This window comes from Pecten maximus, chromosome 14 (assembly GCF_902652985.1).
Source record: "Pecten maximus chromosome 14, xPecMax1.1, whole genome shotgun sequence".
NCBI lineage: Eukaryota > Metazoa > Mollusca > Bivalvia > Pectinida > Pectinidae > Pecten > Pecten maximus.
This window is the reverse complement of record NC_047028.1, coordinates 15,366,122-15,387,118: the sequence shown is the minus strand read 5'-3', so window position 1 is coordinate 15,387,118 and position 20,997 is coordinate 15,366,122. Positions and strand designations below refer to the sequence as shown.

Below are 20,997 nucleotides of genomic sequence, written 5' to 3'. Positions count from 1 at the left end.
GGAAGATTAAAACAATACATCATCAACAGAAATCGATAGCTAGTGAATGCGGAAGAAGATATAGGTGGTATGAGTAGATGGTATAACGATAGTAAGAGATATCATTAATGTCAATTAAGATAGCTTTTAGACTTATATATTTACAGTTAAATACACTCACTACCGACTATTCATTTTAGCTCGAGTTTCCATTGGGCCTGACACCATGTCTGGTGTAGGGCCAGAGCGCACTAGTACACAAAAACGTGGAATTCTCCGACACCGTTTGGTGTCGTTAAGATTTTGGTGCAAATACAATAAAATCGGGTGTGGTATAACACCTACCTTACATACTCCAAAACACCCATTTAGTCCCATCTATGTGCGCTATTCCGTCCGTATAGATCATCGATTTTATTAAATTAAATTCTGTTGAAGCAAAGTATAACGAAATCAAAGATGATATCAAAGTTAATATAAATCAGAGACGTAATAGTAACATAGGAAACTTGATCACGCGAAAATAAGATGAACTGTTTAAGGAGTCTTCATGAATTGTTTATTTTTGCCGTCGTTTAATTGATTTTTATTTTAAATCATGTCATTATTCGTTATTATTTCGCTATTCTTTATGTTTTATTTACATCTGATGAAACAATTTCAAGAGATTCATTTCAACTGTAAATACCAATTGACATCTTAGACAGAGTTAGCAATTATTTTTAATGTCCTATATAGCATAATCATCTTAATCGATATGTAATAAATATTATCCTTTCTTCTAGTTAATATTCACAACTGAAATAGTGAATATGAAACGAAAGGTATGGAAACCTTAATAGTGGTGCTAAGATCTGTGGTATTTTTTAACTATGTTTAAATAAGTTTATGAAACCTCAAAGAACAAGGAAACGACACAAAATTACAGTAACAATATGTTGAATATCCTTTATATTGGTAGCAAATTGTTTCAAGGCTGACATTCTAACACAATAGGCAAGACATTGTTTAAAAAAAATACGGTCATTGCGTTGAATAGCAGAAAAGAACTTCCATCTTTGAATTTTAAACACATATTTTTAAAGGTATAATTATTCAGCATAGTAAAAAGTACAACATGTTTCTTATTTAAGTCTACAATGAAAATTTGACTTGTGATATACTGATGTATTTCTTCACTGGAATTAACCCAATGTTCCTTCGAAGCAGACATATACTTGTCAAATAACAAGTTACAAGGTAGGTATTTATAATGATCTCCATGGTGACACTCATAATTCTTCATCCATTGTAATTAATCATTTGAATATACATGTAAACTGTGAGCATCAAACATAATGATATTTCAGAAGTTTTCATAGATGCCAATATAATCATAATAAATATACCTCGAATGTGACAACTACGGTGGCTGATTTGTGCCATTTCATCCTTTCGTCTTTTCACCCCAAGAAGACGAAAATCAAATATGTTAATTTTCGTCCTTTTGTCTTTTCGCCCCGAAAAGACGAAAATTAACAAAACTTAAATTTCGTCTTTTCGCCCCTAAAAGACGAAACATCATACGCTAAAAGACGAAATAAATGCACGCAAATTAGCGACTTTGATTATTTTTAGTCTTTTCGACTTTTCGAATCTTTGTACACAGCCACCACTACATTATGCAGAAAAGGAAATATTCTAAAAAAAAATTTTTTTATTACAGATGCCTATCTGTGAACAGAGTCAAATGATGTAACAACATGAAAAAGTGAAATAAACTGTTACTCGTTCAACCTGCTATTAATATGTCATCGCCGTTAAGTGCCTACATGGAGAACGTCATTGAGGAGAGTGGAGGGTTCGGAAGATTCCAAACACTCCTCTTCCTTGTTACCATGCCATCCAAGTTAGGGATGGGGTGGAGCATGTTGATGATGTCCATAGCAGGGGCCGTCCCGCAATGGTGGTGTATGCATGACCACACATCTAGGCCCGGAAACAGTACAGAGTCGCCGATAGAGAGATACCAGAATGACAGTAATTTACATCAATGCACTATTCACGGTTCCGGAAATTCGACTGAGGAATGTCAAACATTTAAACTTGATGACAGCCTTTACACCATTGTCAATGAGGTAATCGAGACTACGTATTTATAGCTTCGGTCTATGGGATATTTCGTATGAAAAAGATAGAGACAAATATTCTTATATGTGACTATTTAGATGACTTATTTGTTTTCTTGAAAAAAAGCAATATGATTAGTAATGGAAACAAGGAAACAATTTCCTTTCTCTCTTTTTAAGGGGGGGGGGGGGGGGTATTTAATTCTTAAGTATTGTACAATACTCTAAATTTCCCTAACTTTGCCATTATTTCTATCATATTTACTTGTGTCGTATGCGCAAGTCTAATCCAATGTAATGGGTTTAATATAAGCTGGATATCCTATTAATATCTAAAAAGACTAATTCCCAAATTCATCCTCCTCTATACATGAACAATAGTTTGCTTTCTGGGTAAGTTCATATAGGTATCTCGGTTTAATTTTGTCCAACAATGGCGGTTGGACTGATCATATCAACTTGATCAAATCTAAGGTTTCACCAAAATTAAATATTTTACGCAGATTCAAATTCACTTTAGATCGTACTTCCCTTCAAACTCTGCATTTTACTCTTATCCGACCTATTTTTGAAAATGGAAACATTGTCTGGGATAACCTTACAAAAACTCGGTCTGACATGATAGAAGATCTCCAATTAGAAGCAGCGCGTATAGTTACTGGCGGAACTAAACTCACAAGTAGAGTAAAACGTTATCTTGAAACAGGCTGGCTTCCCTTAGAGCAAAGACGTAAACACCACAAAATTACCATAGACTGGTTCACGGTCTCCTTCCTCAGTATCTACAAGAAATTCTTCCTCTGCGTAATAATAGCATCCATGATCACAATACTCGTGTTGGAAATAACTTTCGTCCTCCTCCATGTCTTTACATGAAATCCTCTCTGCCATCTGTAATCCCTTTGTGGAATTCTTTGTCAGATGCAATAAAAAGTGATCCGTCCATAACTAAATTGAAAAGTCATTTAAATAAACCACGCCACAAAGTTCCATCTTATTTCCTTAGCGGTAGTAGACTGGGTGAGATTCACCATGCTAGATTAGGGATGGAGTGCAGTCCACTAAAATTTTATCTATTCCATAAAAATCTTATAGATAGTCCTCTATGCACGTGTAATCAAGACGATGAGACCAATTCACATTTCCTATTACGTTGTCCACTTTTCGCGCAGTTTCACTTACATTGTTGTAGTGCTCTAAACCATCCCTTATCAACAAAAATACTACTCTTCGGTGATAACGAACTCACGTATGATGAAAATCTTTTGATTTTTTCCAGTGTTCAAGAATTTATAATTATTTCTAAACGATTTGAATGATTGCTTTTTTTTCTTGTCCAGTACACAGCTGTTACAGTAGGTTGTATATTTCATGTTATGGCATAAAATTCCTCTCTAATCTTTTTCTTCTAATCTTTTCATCTCTCCTCTTTTCCGAATTTTCCCATTTTTCATCTATACAAGTATTACATTGCTCACTTATGTATTCTTCCACTTGCTGCCGTTTACTTAATGTGTCATAAAAGGAGACGGATTAATATAAGTTTTATACTTCTTTCCGAATCCCATTCAAATTATGTATTATGTATGATTGTGTATTGTATATGTATGAATTAAATGAATAAAATAAAGTTTATATTAATATAAGCTGGAAAAAGAAAAATATAAACAGTTAAAATATGTTTAAACCAAATCAATGTTCCTTTCAGTAGAAGTTCAATCCAGTGTAATGTCCTTTTATAGGAGTCCAATCCAGTGTAATGTCCTTTTATAGGAGTCCAATCCAGTGTAATGTCCTTTTATAGGAGTCCAATCCAGTGTAATGTCCTTTTATAGGAGTCCAATCCAGTGTTATTTACTGTCAGTAGGAGTCCAATCCAGTGTAATGTCCTTTTATAGGAGTCCAATCCAGTGTAATGTCCTTTCAGTAGGAGTCCAATCCAGTGTTATTTACTGTCAGTGGGAGTCCAATCCAGTGTTATTTACTGTCAGTGGGAGTCCAATCCAGTGTTATTTACTGTCAGTAGGAGTCCAATCCAGTGTAATGTCCTTTTATAGGAGTCCAATCCAGTGTAATGTCCTTTTATAGGAGTCCAATCCAGTGTTATGTCCTTTTATAGGAGTCCAATCCAGTGTAATGTCCTTTTATAGGAGTCCAATCCAGTGTAATGTCCTTTTATAGGAGTCCAATCCAGTGTAATGTCCTTTTATAGGAGTCCAATCCAGTGTAATGTCCTTTTATAGGAGTCCAATCCAGTGTAATGTCCTTTTATAGGAGTCCAATCCAGTGTAATGTCCTTTTATAGGAGTCCAATCCAGTGTAATGTCCTTTTATAGGAGTCCAATCCAGTGTAATGTCCTTTTATAGGAGTCCAATCCAGTGTAATGTCCTTTTATAGGAGTCCAATCCAGTGTAATGTCCTTTCAGTAGGAGTCCAATCCAGTGTAATGTCCTTTTATAGGAGTCCAATCCAGTGTAATGTCCTTTTATAGGAGTCCAATCCAGTGTTATTTACTGTCAGTGGGAGTCCAATCCAGTGTTATTTACTGTCAGTGGGAGTCCAATCCAGTGTTATTTACTGTCAGTAGGAGTCCAATCCAGTGTTATTTACTGTCAGTGGGAGTCCAATCCAGTGTTATTTACTGTCAGTGGGAGTCCAATCCAGTGTTATTTACTGTCAGTGGGAGTCCAATCCAGTGTTATTTACTGTCAGTGGGAGTCCAATCCAGTGTAATGTCCTTTTAGTAGGAGTCCAATCCAGTGTTATTTACTGTCAGTAGGAGTCCAATCCAGTGTAATGTCCTTTTATAGGAGTCCAATCCAGTGTAATGTCCTTTTATAGGAGTCCAATCCAGTGTTATTTACTGTCAGTGGGAGTCCAATCCAGTGTTATTTACTGTCAGTGGGAGTCCAATCCAGTGTTATTTACTGTCAGTGGGAGTCCAATCCAGTGTAATGTCCTTTTAGTAGGAGTCCAATCCAGTGTTATTTACTGTCAGTGGGAGTCCAATCCAGTGTTATTTACTGTCAGTGGGAGTCCAATCCAGTGTTATTTACTGTCAGTGGGAGTCCAATCCAGTGTTATTTACTGTCAGTGGGAGTCCAATCCAGTGTAATGTCCTTTTAGTAGGAGTCCAATCCAGTGTTATTTACTGTCAGTAGGAGTCCAATCCAGTGTAATGTCCTTTTAAAAGGAGTCCAATCCAGTGTAATGTCCTTTTATAGGAGTCCATCCAGTGTAATGTCCTTTTATAGGAGTCCAATCCAGTGTAATGTCCTTTTAAAGGAGTCCAATCCAGTGTAATGTCCTTTTATAGGAGTCCAATCCAGTGTAATGTCCTTTTATAGGAGTCCAATCCAGTGTTATTTACTGTCAGTGGGAGTCCAATCCAGTGTTATTTACTGTCAGTGGGAGTCCAATCCAGTGTTATTTACTGTCAGTAGGAGTCCAATCCAGTGTTATTTACTGTCAGTGGGAGTCCAATCCAGTGTTATTTACTGTCAGTAGGAGTCCAATCCAGTGTTATTTACTGTCAGTGGGAGTCCAATCCAGTGTTATTTACTGTCAGTAGGAGTCCAATCCAGTGTTATTTACTGTCAGTGGGAGTCCAATCCAGTGTTATTTACTGTCAGTAGGAGTCCAATCCAGTGTTATTTACTGTCAGTAGGAGTCCAATCCAGTGTTATTTACTGTCAGTGGGAGTCCAATCCAGTGTAATGTCCTTTTATAGGAGTCCAATCCAGTGTAATGTCCTTTTATAGGAGTCCAATCCAGTGTAATGTCCTTTTATAGGAGTCCAATCCAGTGTTATTTACTGTCAGTAGGAGTCCAATCCAGTGTTATTTACTGTCAGTAGGAGTCCAATCCAGTGTTATTTACTGTCAGTGGGAGTCCAATCCAGTGTAATGTCCTTTTATAGGAGTCCAATCCAGTGTAATGTCCTTTTATAGGAGTCCAATCCAGTGTAATGTCCTTTTATAGGAGTCCAATCCAGTGTAATGTCCTTTTATAGGAGTCCAATCCAGTGTAATGTCCTTTTATAGGAGTCCAATCCAGTGTAATGTCCTTTTATAGGAGTCCAATCCAGTGTAATGTCCTTTTATAGGAGTCCAATCCAGTGTAATGTCCTTTTATAGGAGTCCAATCCAGTGTAATGTCCTTTTATAGGAGTCCAATCCAGTGTAATGTCCTTTTATAGGAGTCCAATCCAGTGTAATGTCCTTTTATAGGAGTCCAATCCAGTGTAATGTCCTTTTATAGGAGTCCAATCCAGTGTAATGTCCTTTTATAGAAGTCCAATCCAGTGTAATGTCCTTTTAGTAGGAGTCCAATCCAGTGTAATGTCCTTTTATAGAAGTCCAATCCAGTGTAATGTCCTTTTAGTAGGAGTCCAATCCAGTGTAATGTCCTTTTATAGAAGTCCAATCCAGTGTAATGTCCTTTTATTAGGAGTCCAATCCAGTGTAATGTCCTTTTATAGAAGTCCAATCCAGTGTAATGTCCTTTTAGTAGGAGTCCAATCCAGTGTAATGTCCTTTTATAGAAGTCCAATCCAGTGTAATGTCCTTTTAGTGGGAGTCCAATCCAGTGTAATGTCCTTTTAGTAGGAGTCCAATCCAGTGTAATGTCCTTTTATAGAAGTCCAATCCAGTGTAATGTCCTTTCAGTAGGAGTCCAATCCAGTGTAATGTCCTTTTAGTAGAAGTCCAATCCAGTGTAATGTCCTTTTAGTAGGAGTCCAATCCAGTGTAATGTCCTTTCAGTAGGAGTCCAATCCAGTGTAATGTCCTTTTATAGGAGTCCAATCCAGTGTAATGTCCTTTTAGTAGGAGTCCAATCCAGTGTAATGTCCTTTTAGTAGGAGTCCAATCCAGTGTAATGTCCTTTTAGTAGGAGTCCAATCCAGTGTAATGTCCTTTTAGTAGGAGTCCAATCCAGTGTAATGTCCTTTTATAGGAGTCCAATCCAGTGTAATGTCCTTTTAGTAGGAGTCCAATCCAGTGTAATGTCCTTTTATAGGAGTCCAATCCAGTGTAATGTCCTTTTAGTAGGAGTCCAATCCAGTGTAATGTCCTTTTAGTAGGAGTCCAATCCAGTGTAATGTCCTTTTATAGAAGTCCAATCCAGTGTAATGTCCTTTTAGTAGAAGTCCAATCCAGTGTAATGTCCTTTTAGTAGGAGTCCAATCCAGTGTAATGTCCTTTTAGTAGGAGTCCAATCCAGTGTAATGTCCTTTTAGTAGGAGTCCAATCCAGTGTAATGTCCTTTTAGTAGGAGTCCAATCCAGTGTAATGTCCTTTTAGTAGGAGTCCAATCCAGTGTAATGTCCTTTTAGTAGGAGTCCAATCCAGTGTAATGTCCTTTTAGTAGGAGTCCAATCCAGTGTAATGTCCTTTTAGTAGGAGTCCAATCCAGTGTAATGTCCTTTTATAGGAGTCCAATCCAGTGTAATGTCCTTTTAGTAGGAGTCCAATCCAGTGTAATGTCCTTTTATAGGAGTCCAATCCAGTGTAATGTCCTTTTAGTAGGAGTCCAATCCAGTGTAATGTCCTTTTAGTAGGAGTCCAATCCAGTGTAATGTCCTTTTAGTAGGAGTCCAATCCAGTGTAATGTCCTTTTATAGGAGTCCAATCCAGTGTAATGTCCTTTTAGTAGGAGTCCAATCCAGTGTAATGTCCTTTTAGTAGGAGTCCAATCCAGTGTAATGTCCTTTTAGTAGGAGTCCAATCCAGTGTAATGTCCTTTTAGTAGGAGTCCAATCCAGTGTAATGTCCTTTTAGTAGGAGTCCAATCCAGTGTAATGTCCTTTTAGTAGGAGTCCAATCCAGTGTAATGTCCTTTTAGTAGGAGTCCAATCCAGTGTAATGTCCTTTTAGTAGGAGTCCAATCCAGTGTAATGTCCTTTTATAGGAGTCCAATCCAGTGTAATGTCCTTTTAGTAGGAGTCCAATCCAGTGTAATGTCCTTTTAGTAGGAGTCCAATCCAGTGTAATGTCCTTTTATAGAAGTCCAATCCAGTGTAATGTCCTTTTAGTAGGAGTCCAATCCAGTGTAATGTCCTTTTAGTAGGAGTCCAATCCAGTGTAATGTCCTTTTATAGGAGTCCAATCCAGTGTAATGTCCTTTTAGTAGGAGTCCAATCCAGTGTAATGTCCTTTTAGTAGGAGTCCAATCCAGTGTAATGTCCTTTTATAGGAGTCCAATCCAGTGTAATGTCCTTTTAGTAGGAGTCCAATCCAGTGTAATGTCCTTTTAGTAGGAGTCCAATCCAGTGTAATGTCCTTTTAGTAGGAGTCCAATCCAGTGTAATGTCCTTTTAGTAGGAGTCCAATCCAGTGTAATGTCCTTTTATAGAAGTCCAATCCAGTGTAATGTCCTTTTAGTAGGAGTCCAATCCAGTGTTATGTCCTTTTATAGAAGTCCAATCCAGTGTAATGTCCTTTTAGTAGGAGTCCAATCCAGTGTAATGTCCTTTTAGTAGGAGTCCAATCCAGTGTAATGTCCTTTTATAGGAGTCCAATCCAGTGTAATGTCCTTTTAGTAGGAGTCCAATCCAGTGTAATGTCCTTTTATAGAAGTCCAATCCAGTGTAATGTCCTTTTAGTAGGAGTCCAATCCAGTGTAATGTCCTTTTATAGAAGTCCAATCCAGTGTAATGTCCTTTTAGTAGGAGTCCAATCCAGTGTAATGTCCTTTTAGTAGGAGTCCAATCCAGTGTAATGTCCTTTTATAGAAGTCCAATCCAGTGTAATGTCCTTTTATAGGAGTCCAATCCAGTGTAATGTCCTTTTATAGGAGTCCAATCCAGTGTAATGTCCTTTTATAGGAGTCCAATCCAGTGTAATGTCCTTTTAGTAGGAGTCCAATCCAGTGTAATGTCCTTTTAGTAGGAGTCCAATCCAGTGTAATGTCCTTTTATAGAAGTCCAATCCAGTGTAATGTCCTTTTAGTGGGAGTCCAATCCAGTGTAATGTCCTTTTAGTAGGAGTCCAATCCAGTGTAATGTCCTTTTATAGAAGTCCAATCCAGTGTAATGTCCTTTTAGTAGGAGTCCAATCCAGTGTAATGTCCTTTTATAGAAGTCCAATCCAGTGTAATGTCCTTTTAGTTGGAGTCCAATCCAGTGTAATGTCCTTTCAGTAGGAGTCCAATCCAGTGTAATGTCCTTTCAGTAGGAGTCCAATCCAGTGTAATGTCCTTTCAGTAGGAGTCCAATCCAGTGTAATGTCCTTTTAGTTGGAGTCCAATCCAGTGTAATGTCCTTTTAGTTGGAGTCCAATCCAGTGTTATTTACTTTTTTAGTGGGACCTGATCTGTGATCGCGATGGAATCCCGTCTACGATCACAACCATACAGATGTCTGGTATACTTGTGAGTGGACTGATAGCAGGACAATTCGCCGACTACTATGGCCGTAAACCTACCTATTTTCTATCTATGTTGATTCTTCTACTGGGAAATGTCGGGTGTGCTTTCTCGGTAAGTTGGGAGATGTTTGCAGCATTCCGTTTCCTGATTGGCTTTGGACTGGGTTGTTACATCACAGTGTTCTATACCTATATGATAGAGTTCACGCCTACCAAGTACCGGGCAATCATTGTAACCATTCCTATCTGGCCTATGGGCCTGTGTTTATTTGCCTTGGTCGGTTGGTGGCTGCATGATTGGAAAGATCTGCATATTGCTAACGCTATTTCTATTGCTCCACTGCTGCTTTTCTGGGGGTAAGTAGATTTTTGAGTTGTGAAAATCTTTCACTTCTGACTATTATCGATTTTCATGCTTCATGTTTCAAATTCCAACCTTAAATTCCAAATATCATTTTACAAAATAATAATATCTGATGTTATATTACACATTTTTGTCACTGGAGAAATAATCTAGGTAAGCCTGGCGTTCAATCCATTTTCATGTTGATTTTGCCATAAGAATTTTGACAAAAGTCCAAAATACTTTAATTTTGAGCCTTCATATGTTGTTAATGGCAGTATTTTCAATCTAGTTAGAAACGTCATGGTAGTTTTCAACTGTTTGAATAGAAGCATGAAGAAAGTGAGGACAGTACCTAACAGTAGTATGTTCTAATATTTGTGTAGACTCATTTTCATATCCCTCAGTTCATTTCTGGATCTCCGTATTTTTAGTACTTATCATCACTTACGAGTCCTACCTGGATAAAACAGATGCTTGATGCAATCCAATACAAATGCACTGTTTTAGATCTTATCTTTAGCAGAATTCAAATTTGCTATTGTTTTCCCCTGCAATGTAGCCTGGTTCCCGAGAGTTTCCGATGGCTGGTGTCGCACGATAGACTACCGGAGGCTGAATCAGTCATTAACAGAATAGCTCGGACCAACCGTAGGCCAGCACCTGACCTTGGAGGTCTGGTCGAGATCACAAGGTCAGAGGTCAAGGCGAATCAAAGGCGGATTTACAGCATAAGAGATCTCTTCAGTTCGTGGTTTCTTATTAAAACCACGGTGTTGCTGGCGATAAGTTGGTAATTTCTCACTTCAGATATTCTACATACAATGCTATGTCTTATAGAGTAAACTGCCTGTTTTCTGTTAAATGCGATACTGTGTAGATTTTCGGGGTGTTCTAGTTTTTCACTGTTTTTGAAGAAAGATTCAAACCGTGAAATTTGTTACTTTGTATTGAGAAATAATATATAAGATTATGGTTACTGTTATAATTTCATGATATATACTTCCTTTTTGCTCAAAAATTTTGGTAAAAATGACGCAAAAACTTGAACCTTCGAGAACTGCTTTCACAGAAGTTATTTCTCTTAAAGTTAAGGTATGATTTTGATCATAAGATATCAATACCAAATCGTAAGTACAATGTTTATATTTAACCAGGTCCCAGCTTTATCAATATACCTTAACGTCAGGAAATCCAGTAACTTATTTTTTTCCATAATAAAACACTACAGTTTTACTTAACCAAACTTTAACTTAACGCTTTCTTTTTCCTTATTCCAATTATGCTTCTGTATAAAAACTTTGATGTTAAGGAACGTTGATGAAACGGAGCCTGAAATTACACTATTATCTGTAATAACCTGATTACATTGTATCTAAGTACGGTTGTATGTCGTTTTCTGTATTGTGCAGGTTTTGTAGTTCCTATGTGTATTACAATGTATCTAAGTACGGTTGTATGTCGTTTTCTGTATTGTGCAGGTTTTGCAGTTCCTGTGTGTATTACATTGTATCTAAGTACGGTTGTATATCGTTTTCTGTTTTGTGCAGGTTTTGCAGTTCCTATGTGTATTACATTGTATCTAAGTACGGTTGTATGTCGTTTTCTGTATTGTGCAGGTTTTGCAGTTCCTATGTGTATTACGCCATATCATTCGGCGTTGAGAATCTCTCCGGGGACATCTACTTCAATTTCTTTCTCATCCAAGTGATAGACATCCCGGCTATGGTACTAACTTACATCCTCGTCAACCTGGTGGGTAGGAGGCCTCTAGCTGTCTTCTTCTACGCCCTGGGAGGATTGGCAGGGCTCGCCGTGGCCGCAATAGAAGTATCAGGTAAATGTGGTTTTAAGGTATCGTCTTCACTACCCGAAGAGTAATGACATTGCTTTCTGTGGCCGCAATAGAAATATCAGGTAAATGTGGTTATGAGGTATCGTCTTCACTACCCTAGGAGCAATGACAATGCTTTATGTGACCGCTGTAGAAATATCAGGTTGTTTTATCTGGTAGAAAGGATTTTCACATTGTAGAAAAATATAGAATACCGACACAGACGAAATAGACAACGTCCTATCGTAATTCTAATTCATTATTGATAGAATGGCGGAAAATTAGAAACAAAGTACATATTTATATGGATACTTTTGAAAAAGTAGAAAAAGACCAAATGCTCTGGTAGGGTAAGCGTCTGTCGCTCTCCTAAAATCTAAAACGAGAAATAAGGTGCTGACAACAGCAGTAATATACATAGCAATGAGCATTGAACTTCATACCTCACAAAACAGATACTTCCCATTTAGATAATTGTATTGACCTTAGTCTTCATCAACCTCTCTAAACACTTTGTTGTAACTATTTTTCGGTAGTTGATCTATGTCAAGGAAATCGGAAGAAGTCTTTGAATATCGTAGGTGTAGAAGCATGAGTGTTACTATCTAGAAATGGAAAATTAACAACGGACAAATTGAAATCCTTCTAATTGTTATTAAGCTTTATGTAAGCTGTTTATGTTATTAAATATTGTTGTGTGTGTATATCTATTTAAAACAAACATCGACGTTATAATTCTTAATATATCGTTGGTGTAAAATTTGTAAAACAACTAATTAACTGTAAATGTAGTTTGATCTGTACTACACGACAATGACATGTAAACTAATAATTAGTATGTTATACAAAGTTCTACACCAGGGAAATAAGGATAAAAAACTAAATCTTTACAGAAAATGTACAAATACACAAAGATAAACAAAAGTATTAAGTTAATGTTTTGCCTCTCAATGAACTTGTTTTACTTTGAATATGAAATACCTCAACAAAAAATGAATCATTGATATTACTTCATCATCATTTTTGAAATATATATTGTATTGTCCTTGAACTCAGATATCGCCGACAAGGATACAATGAGGACAATATTTGCTTTGATAACCAAAGTATGTGTGGTCATAGGATGGTCTGGCATACAATTACTGACCTCCGAGTCCTATCCCACTGTCGTAAGGTAAGTATATCATTATTGACCTCCGAGGCCTGTCCCACTGTCGAAAGGTAAGTATATCATTATTGACCTCCGAGTCCTACCCCACTGTCGTAAGGTAAGTATATCATTATTGACCTCCGAGTCCTACCCCACTGGCGTAAGGTAAGTATATCATTATTGACCTCCGAGTCCTACCCCACTGTCGTAAGGTAAGTATATCATTATTGATCCCCGAGTCCTGTCCCACTGTCGTAAGGTAAGTATATCATTATTGACCTCCGAGTCCTATCCCACTGTCGTAAGGTAAGTATATCATTATTGACCTCCGAGTCCTATCCCACTGTCGTAAGGTAAGTATATCATTATTGACCTCCGAGTCGTGTCCCACTGTCGTAAGGTAAGTATATCATTATTGACCCTCGAGTCCTACCCCACTGTCGTAAGGTAAGTATATCATTATTGACCTCCGAGTCCTACCCCACTGGCGTAAGGTAAGTATATCATTATTGACCTCCGAGGCCTGTCCCACTGTCGTAAGGTAAGTATATCATTATTAACCTCCAAGTCCTATCCCACTGTCGTAAGGTAAGTATATCATTATTGACCTCCGAGTCCTGTCCCACTGTCGTAAGGTAAGTATATCATTATTGACCTCCAAGTCCTGTCCCACTGTCGTAAGGTAAGTATATCATTATTGACCTCCGAGTCCTACCCCACTGTCGTAAGGTAAGTATATCATTATTGACCTCCAAGTCCTGTCCCACTGTCGTAAGGTAAGTATATCACTATTGACCTCCGAGTCCTATCCCACTGTCGTAAGGTAAGTATATCATTATTGACCTCCGAGTCCTATCCCACTGTCGTAAGGTAAGTATATCATTATTGACCTCCAAGTCCTGTCCCACTGTCGTAAGGTAAGTATATCATTATTGACCTCCGAGTCCTATCCCACTGTCGTAAGGTAAGTATATCATTATTGACCTCCGAGTCCTATCCCACTGTCGTAAGGTAAGTATATCATTATTGACCTCCGAGTCGTGTCCCACTGTCGTAAGGTAAGTATATCATTATTGACCTCCGAGTCCTGTCCCACTGTCGTAAGGTAAGTATATCATTATTGACCTGAGTCGTGTCCCACTGTCGTAAGGTAAGTATATCATTATTGACCTCCGAGTCCTATCCCACTGTCGTAAGGTAAGTATATCATTATTGACCTCCGAGTCCTACCCACTGTCGTAAGGTAAGTATATCATTATTGACCTCCGAGTCCTATCCCACTGTCGTAAGGTAAGTATATCATTATTGACCTCCGAGTCCTATCCCACTGTCGTAAGGTAAGTATATCATTATTGACCTCCGAGTCCTATCCCACTGTCGTAAGGTAAGTATATCATTATTGACCTCCGAGTCCTATCCCCACTGTCGTAAGGTAAGTATATCATTATTGACCTCCGAGTCCTATCCCACTGTCGTAAGGTAAGTATATCAATATTGACCTCCGAGTCCTAGTCCCACTGTCGTAAGGTAAGTATATCATTATTGACCTCCGAGTCCTACCCCACTGTCGTAAGGTAAGTATATCATTATTGACCTCCGAGTCCTGTCCCACTGTCGTAAGGTAAGTATATCATTATTGACCTCCGAGTCCTGTCCCACTGTCGTAAGGTAAGTATATCATTATTGACCTCCGAGTCCTGTCCCACTGTCGTAAGGTAAGTATATCATTATTGACCTCCGAGTCCTGTCCCACTGTCGTAAGGTAAGTATATCATTATTGACCTCCGAGTCCTATCCCACTGTCGTAAGGTAAGTATATCATTATTGACCTCCGAGTCCTGTCCCACTGTCGTAAGGTAAGTATATCATTATTGACCTCCGAGTCCTGTCCCACTGTCGTAAGGTAAGTATATCATTATTGACCTCCGAGTCCTGTCCCACTGTCGTAAGGTAAGTATATCATTATTGACCTCCAAGTCCTGTCCCACTGTCGTAAGGTAAGTATATCATTATTGACCTCCGAGTCCTACCCCACTGTCGTAAGGTAAGTATATCATTATTGACCTCCAAGTCCTGTCCCACTGTCGTAAGGTAAGTATATCACTATTGACCTCCGAGTCCTATCCCACTGTCGTAAGGTAAGTATATCATTATTGACCTCCGAGTCCTATCCCACTGTCGTAAGGTAAGTATATCATTATTGACCTCCAAGTCCTGTCCCACTGTCGTAAGGTAAGTATATCATTATTGACCTCCGAGTCCTACCCCACTGTCGTAAGGTAAGTATATCATTATTGACCTCCAAGTCCTGTCCCACTGTCGTAAGGTAAGTATATCACTATTGACCTCCGAGTCCTATCCCACTGTCGTAAGGTAAGTATATCATTATTGACCTCCGAGTCCTATCTCACTGTCGTAAGGTAAGTATATCATTATTAACCTCCGAGTCCTATCCCACTGTCGTAAGGTAAGTATATCATTATTGACCTCCGAGTCCTGTCCCACTGTCGTAAGGTAAGTATATCAATATTGACCTCAGAGTCCTGTCCCACTGTCGTAAGGTAAGTATATAATTTCTTGACTTTCGAATAGACCATTTTAACATAGTTTTTATCACTTATGGTGTGTACCTGTTTCATGTGAGCTGTATCAAACACATATTGTAATGATTTATGTGAAGAAGGATCGGTCGGTTTCTCCTATGTCTCCTGTTCAGAGGACACTGCAGACCCCATGTGCCACTGTATCCCAGAGTATGTTGAAGAGGACAGCTAAAAGTGGGCTTCCTGCAAAATCGGGGATGTTTTATAATCAAAACAGATATTCTGTCTCCATTGCAATACTTTAGATTTTGTCTTGTCCTTTCTTTCCTTTTTCTTTCCTCCCTACTCTGTCTTTCTTTGATTTCCTCTGTTGGCGTCTCACTTGACACCTGTTCTCATATGAACCTGGCTGTAGGCGTCTCACTTGACACCCATTCTCATATGACCCTGGATGTAAGTGTGTCCTTGACACCCGTCCTTATATGACCCTGGATGTTGGTGGCTCTTTGACACCCGCCCTCATGTAACTCTGGCTGTGTGTCCTTGACACCCGTCCTTATATGACCCTGGATGTCGGTGACTCATTGACACCCGCCCTCATGTAACCCTGGCTGTGTGTCCTTGACACCCGTCCTTATATGACCCTAGATGTCGGTGACTCATTGACACCCGCCCTCATGTAACCCTGGCTGTGTGTCCTTGACACCCGTCCTCATGTGATCCTGGCTTCATGCGTCACCTTTACACTGTCCTCATATGACTGACTGTTGCGAGAACGTTAAAGAACAGATCTTTGTATAAAATGTAACCGCCCATACACAATACCTGCAACAAGCAAACGGGATTGTGGTTTCCACAAAAATATATCCTAAAGTGCATTGGAATTCCCTTTATAGAGAGGGCGTGCGTGATAGGAATTTATTAAAGAGCCCGCTTAGTTCCCACTGTCTGTCGTACCAGTGATTAGAGTTAGTATAGACAATCTCTCCCAAGGTAAGGGACCATATTGATATCCAATACATATGGATCGTGGGTTGGGATATTGGTCAAAACCCCTTAATAGGGATCGACAAATTGAGAGATATTATTTCCTGTGGAATTCTTTGAGAAATGAGATATATATTTGTCAGTTTAAGGTCGAGAGTAAATTTATATTCCTTGAAGTGAAGAAGGCGTCAGGGTTTTTATTGGTATTCCAGGAACATTGGCTATGGGTTACAGAGTGCAGTGGCGAGGACCGGAAGTATGCTGGCTCCCAAAATCGTGTATTTGGTCAGTAGTCTTTTCTCTTTTTCCAGTAAAGTACACTTTGTGGATCATTGAGACCATTTAACATCTGCCATTTCAAGCAACTCGTTTATGTCGCAAGAGATGATGCTTCAGACCCAGTTTTTTATCAGCATTCATTAATCTAAGGAAATTATATAGGGAAAATTACAGATCCTTTTCTTAATTAAGTTTATTCCCCTTAATCCATTAATGGTTTCCTCTGGACAAGATTAGGTTAGGTTAAACCGGGCATTGATGTCACCTTGTCTTATCGACAGTTTAAATATGTTGGTGCTTCTCTAGATTTTCCTTATTATTCAGGTCGGACATTTACATATGACAAGGAAATCAATTACAAAACTGAGTATAGTAAAACCCACAAACAAATAGTATTGCAAACGATATCAATCCTTTGAGTGTTTTTGTTAAACTTAAGTGATGTTTTATTTCCCAAAATCATAAGCAATAACTATTGATCATGGAGTGGCTATGGAAAAATAATAATGTCCCTGTCTTGATGCAATCTCGCTTATGTCCAATTTTGCTGTTTTAATATCATGCGATACGTGTTAAGCTTACTATAGGAGGGCCACAAGAATATCAGGATTTAAAAAAAAATTCAATTATATTCTTTTTTCAATATTTCCAACAGAACAACGATGTTCCGGGTATAATGTATTTCCTAGCCGGAGGTTGTATGTTACTGACAGCCATTGCGTCTCTGTTTCTCATGGAAACGAAAGGCAAGGTTCTGCTGGATAATATAAAAAGGGATACCATAGTTAAAGACCCGGAAAAGGAGAGACTCATTCCGGACACAAATCCTAGATTGGATTACACAGAAAATAAAACTAATATGAACGTTGATGGTGTTGGATTCGACGAAAACAGTTTAATGGATTCCAGTGATCTCATTAGCGCTGCAGAGAAACAAATAGAGGCGCGTGTTTGACGAAGATCCTATCGACATGTCGTTGTGTCTACCCATTGAGTTGATAACAGTGCAACGCTGGATCTCAATTTAGAACTGTAGATTAACTTATTTTTATTTGTTGTCATGAAAACTGATTCAAAACAAATGATCGAGCCCTGGTAACAACGTATGATATATATTATAAAATTGCCAACAGGTAAATTTAAAAGGCGATGTTGACATTAGAACCCTTCGGATTAATTAAACATATTTAATGGTGACATTGTAAGAGGGGCAGATGTATATCGAGAGAGAAGCCCTGGGATATAAAGTGCCCTGAATTAGGAAATGATAGAGCTCCCGTTTACCAGGGAAAATCTCGGGCTGCGGATGTAATGATAGAGCTCCCGTTTACCAGGGAAAATCTCGGCCCGGGATGTAATGATAGAGCTCCCGTTTACCAGGGAAAATCTCGGCCCGGGGATGTAATGATAGAGCTCCCGTTTACCAGGGAAAATCTCGGCCCGGGATGTAATGATAGAGCTCCCGTTTACCAGGGAAAATCTCGGGCTGCGGATGTAATGATAGAGCTCCCGTTTACCAGGGAAAATCTCGGGCTGCGGATGTAATGATAGAGCTCCCGTTTACCAGGGAAAATCTCGGCCCGGGATGTAATAACAGAGCTCCCGTTTACCAGGGAAAATCTCGGGCTGCGGATGTAATGATAGAGCTCCCGTTTACCAGGGAAAATCTCGGCCCGGGATGTAATGATAGAGCTCCCGTTTACCAGGGAAAATCTCGGGCTGCGGATGTAATGATAGAGCTCCCGTTTACCAGGGAAAATCTCGGGCTGCGGATGTAATGATAGAGCTCCCGTTTACCAGGGAAAATCTCGGGCTGCGGATGTAATGATAGAGCTCCCGTTTACCAGGGAAAATCTCGGTCCGGGATGTAATGACAGAGCTCCCGTTTACCAGGGAATATCTCGGCCTGGGGATGTAATGATAGAGCTCCCGTTTACCAGGGAATATCTCGGCCTGGGGATGAAATGATAGAGCTCCCGTTTACCAGGGAAAGAGCTCCTGTTTACCAGGGAATATCTCGGCCTGGGGATGTAAGGATAGAGCTCCTGTTTACCAGGGAATATCTCGGCCTGGGGATGTAATGATAGAGCTCCCGTTTACCAGGGAAAATCTCGGCCTGGGGATGTAATGACAGAGCTCCTGTTTACCAGGGAATATCTCGGCCTGGGGATGTAATGATAGAGCTCCCGTTTACCAGGGAAAGAGCTCCTGTTTACCAGGGAATATCTCGGCCTGGGGATGTAAGGATAGAGCTCCTCTGAGCCAGGAAAAATCTCGGCCTGGGGATGTAAAGATAGAGCTCCTGTTTACCAGGGAATATCTCGGCCCGGGGATGCAAAATAGAGCTCCCGTTTACCAGGGAAAATCTCGGCCTGGGTATGTAATGATAGAGTTCCCGTTTACCAGGGAAAGAGCTCCTGTTTACCAGGGAATATCTCGGCCTGGGGATGTAAAGATAGAGCTCCCGTTTACCAGGGAAAATCTCGGCCTGAGGACATTTAATTTTTTATTATAGAATGAGAAAACATTGGTTCATATCAATTACCAGTAATATAAAGATCGCTCCACCTGGGACAAGTTTCATCAATATTCCCTAATTTAAGGAGATTTCTTAACTTCGAACTTTCCACAAGGAAGCAATACAGAATTTAAGGAAGGTTCCTCAACTTAACATTTCCCATTAAATTATGAAATGCTTTCCTATGGGAATTTTAAGTTAAGGAACATCCTTCCACACCATTGTCAATGGAGTTACCGTTCGTATGTTAGATTATATGTATTTTCGTTCTTCCTTACCTGTCTTAGACATTTGAATGAATATTAATTCCCCTCCCTTATTTATTGAATCTGAACACATAAACTGTGGCAAGGCTAATTATATGTAACAAGATTATGTCAAGATGACAGACGTCCTTGTCATGTTGGTTTTCACTGTTCATATTGTATATTATTTATTGTTATTGAGTATTGTATTGTTGTTACATATACCTCTCCGAAATTGTTGTCATTAAATTCATTTCTGTTCTTACGCTTACGTTTTTGTTTTCCTCTCCTTTTTTTTACGGACTAACAAAATATTTTCGCTGGCTACATTCTCTCACCTTTATTTCACAATGATAAGGTTTCATTGCAAATTATACTAATTAGTTTCAATGAACTATCTCCCTGGATGTGAAACTCACTATGAAATCAGGAGATTCATTTATACACTATGGTCGTTGGATGTCAACACCTTTAATGTAAGGATCGTACTTATTGCAAGTAATCTGATATCGACTTTGTAGAGCTACATCACTGAAGAATACAGTCGAAGACACCCAGCAGGACAACCGGTTATATCATTATGACAATGGGCGAAAATAGGTAGCAACCAGAAATTCCACTATCGACATCAGTAATAGGGTAAAGAAATCCCACATTCTCTTCTTCAGTCAATGAAGAAAAGGCTTCGTGGAGGATTTCATTGACGTGAGTTTAAAAATGATTTAGGCCATTTTTGTGAGTCACAAACTATATATACCCAGTTTTTCAGTTTTCTACACACCAAATATCATAACCCTTCCTAACTTTTGACATTTGACCCAGTCTTCCCTTGAAAATGGGTAAGACGATTCATTTTAACAATCTGTGTACTCACCATTTATAGTCATTTGAATAATTCTGCATGATCCCACCTATCCTAAGGGAAATTTGTGTGCATGGTTAAAGAAACAAATGGTGATGCAACTAGATTTCAATGGAAACGTGTATTTATAAAAAGCGATTAAACGCTTTGACCATTAACATGATTGACGTCTGACGGCCATATCTGTATCTATATCCCCCCTTCCTAGGAAAGGTAGCGTTTGAATCAGTGGTGTGATCTGGGTGTATACACACACTTAGTTTCAGACCATATGGTTCAATTTCTTTAACTTCGATCATCTCATTATGGGAACGTCCGGTCCTCGCTGTTGGACTGCCTACCCCACATAGGATCTGACGACCATGCCTGGCGCGATAATCTAATTCTCTAAAAGGTTCTTGTGGAACTACTACACGTAATGTCCATGTTGATGCTTTATTCATGCATTTTACACTGCCCACACAGTTCTATGAGCTTGTACCTGTCCACATGTAAGCGACAGCACAGTTGCAAAGCATGGAAGTCAGATTAATGGATTCTAGAGTATCACAACCTGTATTTCTTGCGGTACTTCGATGAGCTGGGCCAGCTCGGAGTCACTGCGTTTCATCTTCGTGATTACAAAACCGACAAGTTGCCATTACTTTGGTCTGATGATGAACTTTTTAACTCTAATTGGTAACCGAGTTACGTCCCTTGGATATACCGGCATACTATTCAGTAGAAAATGATGTGATCCTAGTTTGAGTACAGAGGTTCCCAAGTTGGCAATACCATTATT

At 39.0% G+C, this 20,997-nt stretch overlaps 1 protein-coding gene across 1 annotated transcript; it reads left to right on the top strand.

The window, feature by feature from the left end:
- The first annotated feature begins 1,690 nt into the window (after positions 1-1,690).
- LOC117342875 (solute carrier family 22 member 6-like) lies at positions 1,691-19,619 on the top strand. Its single transcript, XM_033905165.1, has 7 exons — positions 1,691-2,096; positions 9,391-9,812; positions 10,361-10,591; positions 11,418-11,635; positions 12,689-12,806; positions 16,525-16,597; positions 17,247-19,619. The coding sequence occupies exons 1-7, from the start codon at positions 1,767-1,769 to the stop codon at positions 17,544-17,546; spliced, it is 1,692 nt and encodes a 563-aa protein (XP_033761056.1). The 5' UTR covers positions 1,691-1,766; the 3' UTR covers positions 17,547-19,619.
- The last annotated feature ends 1,378 nt before the right edge of the window (positions 19,620-20,997 follow it).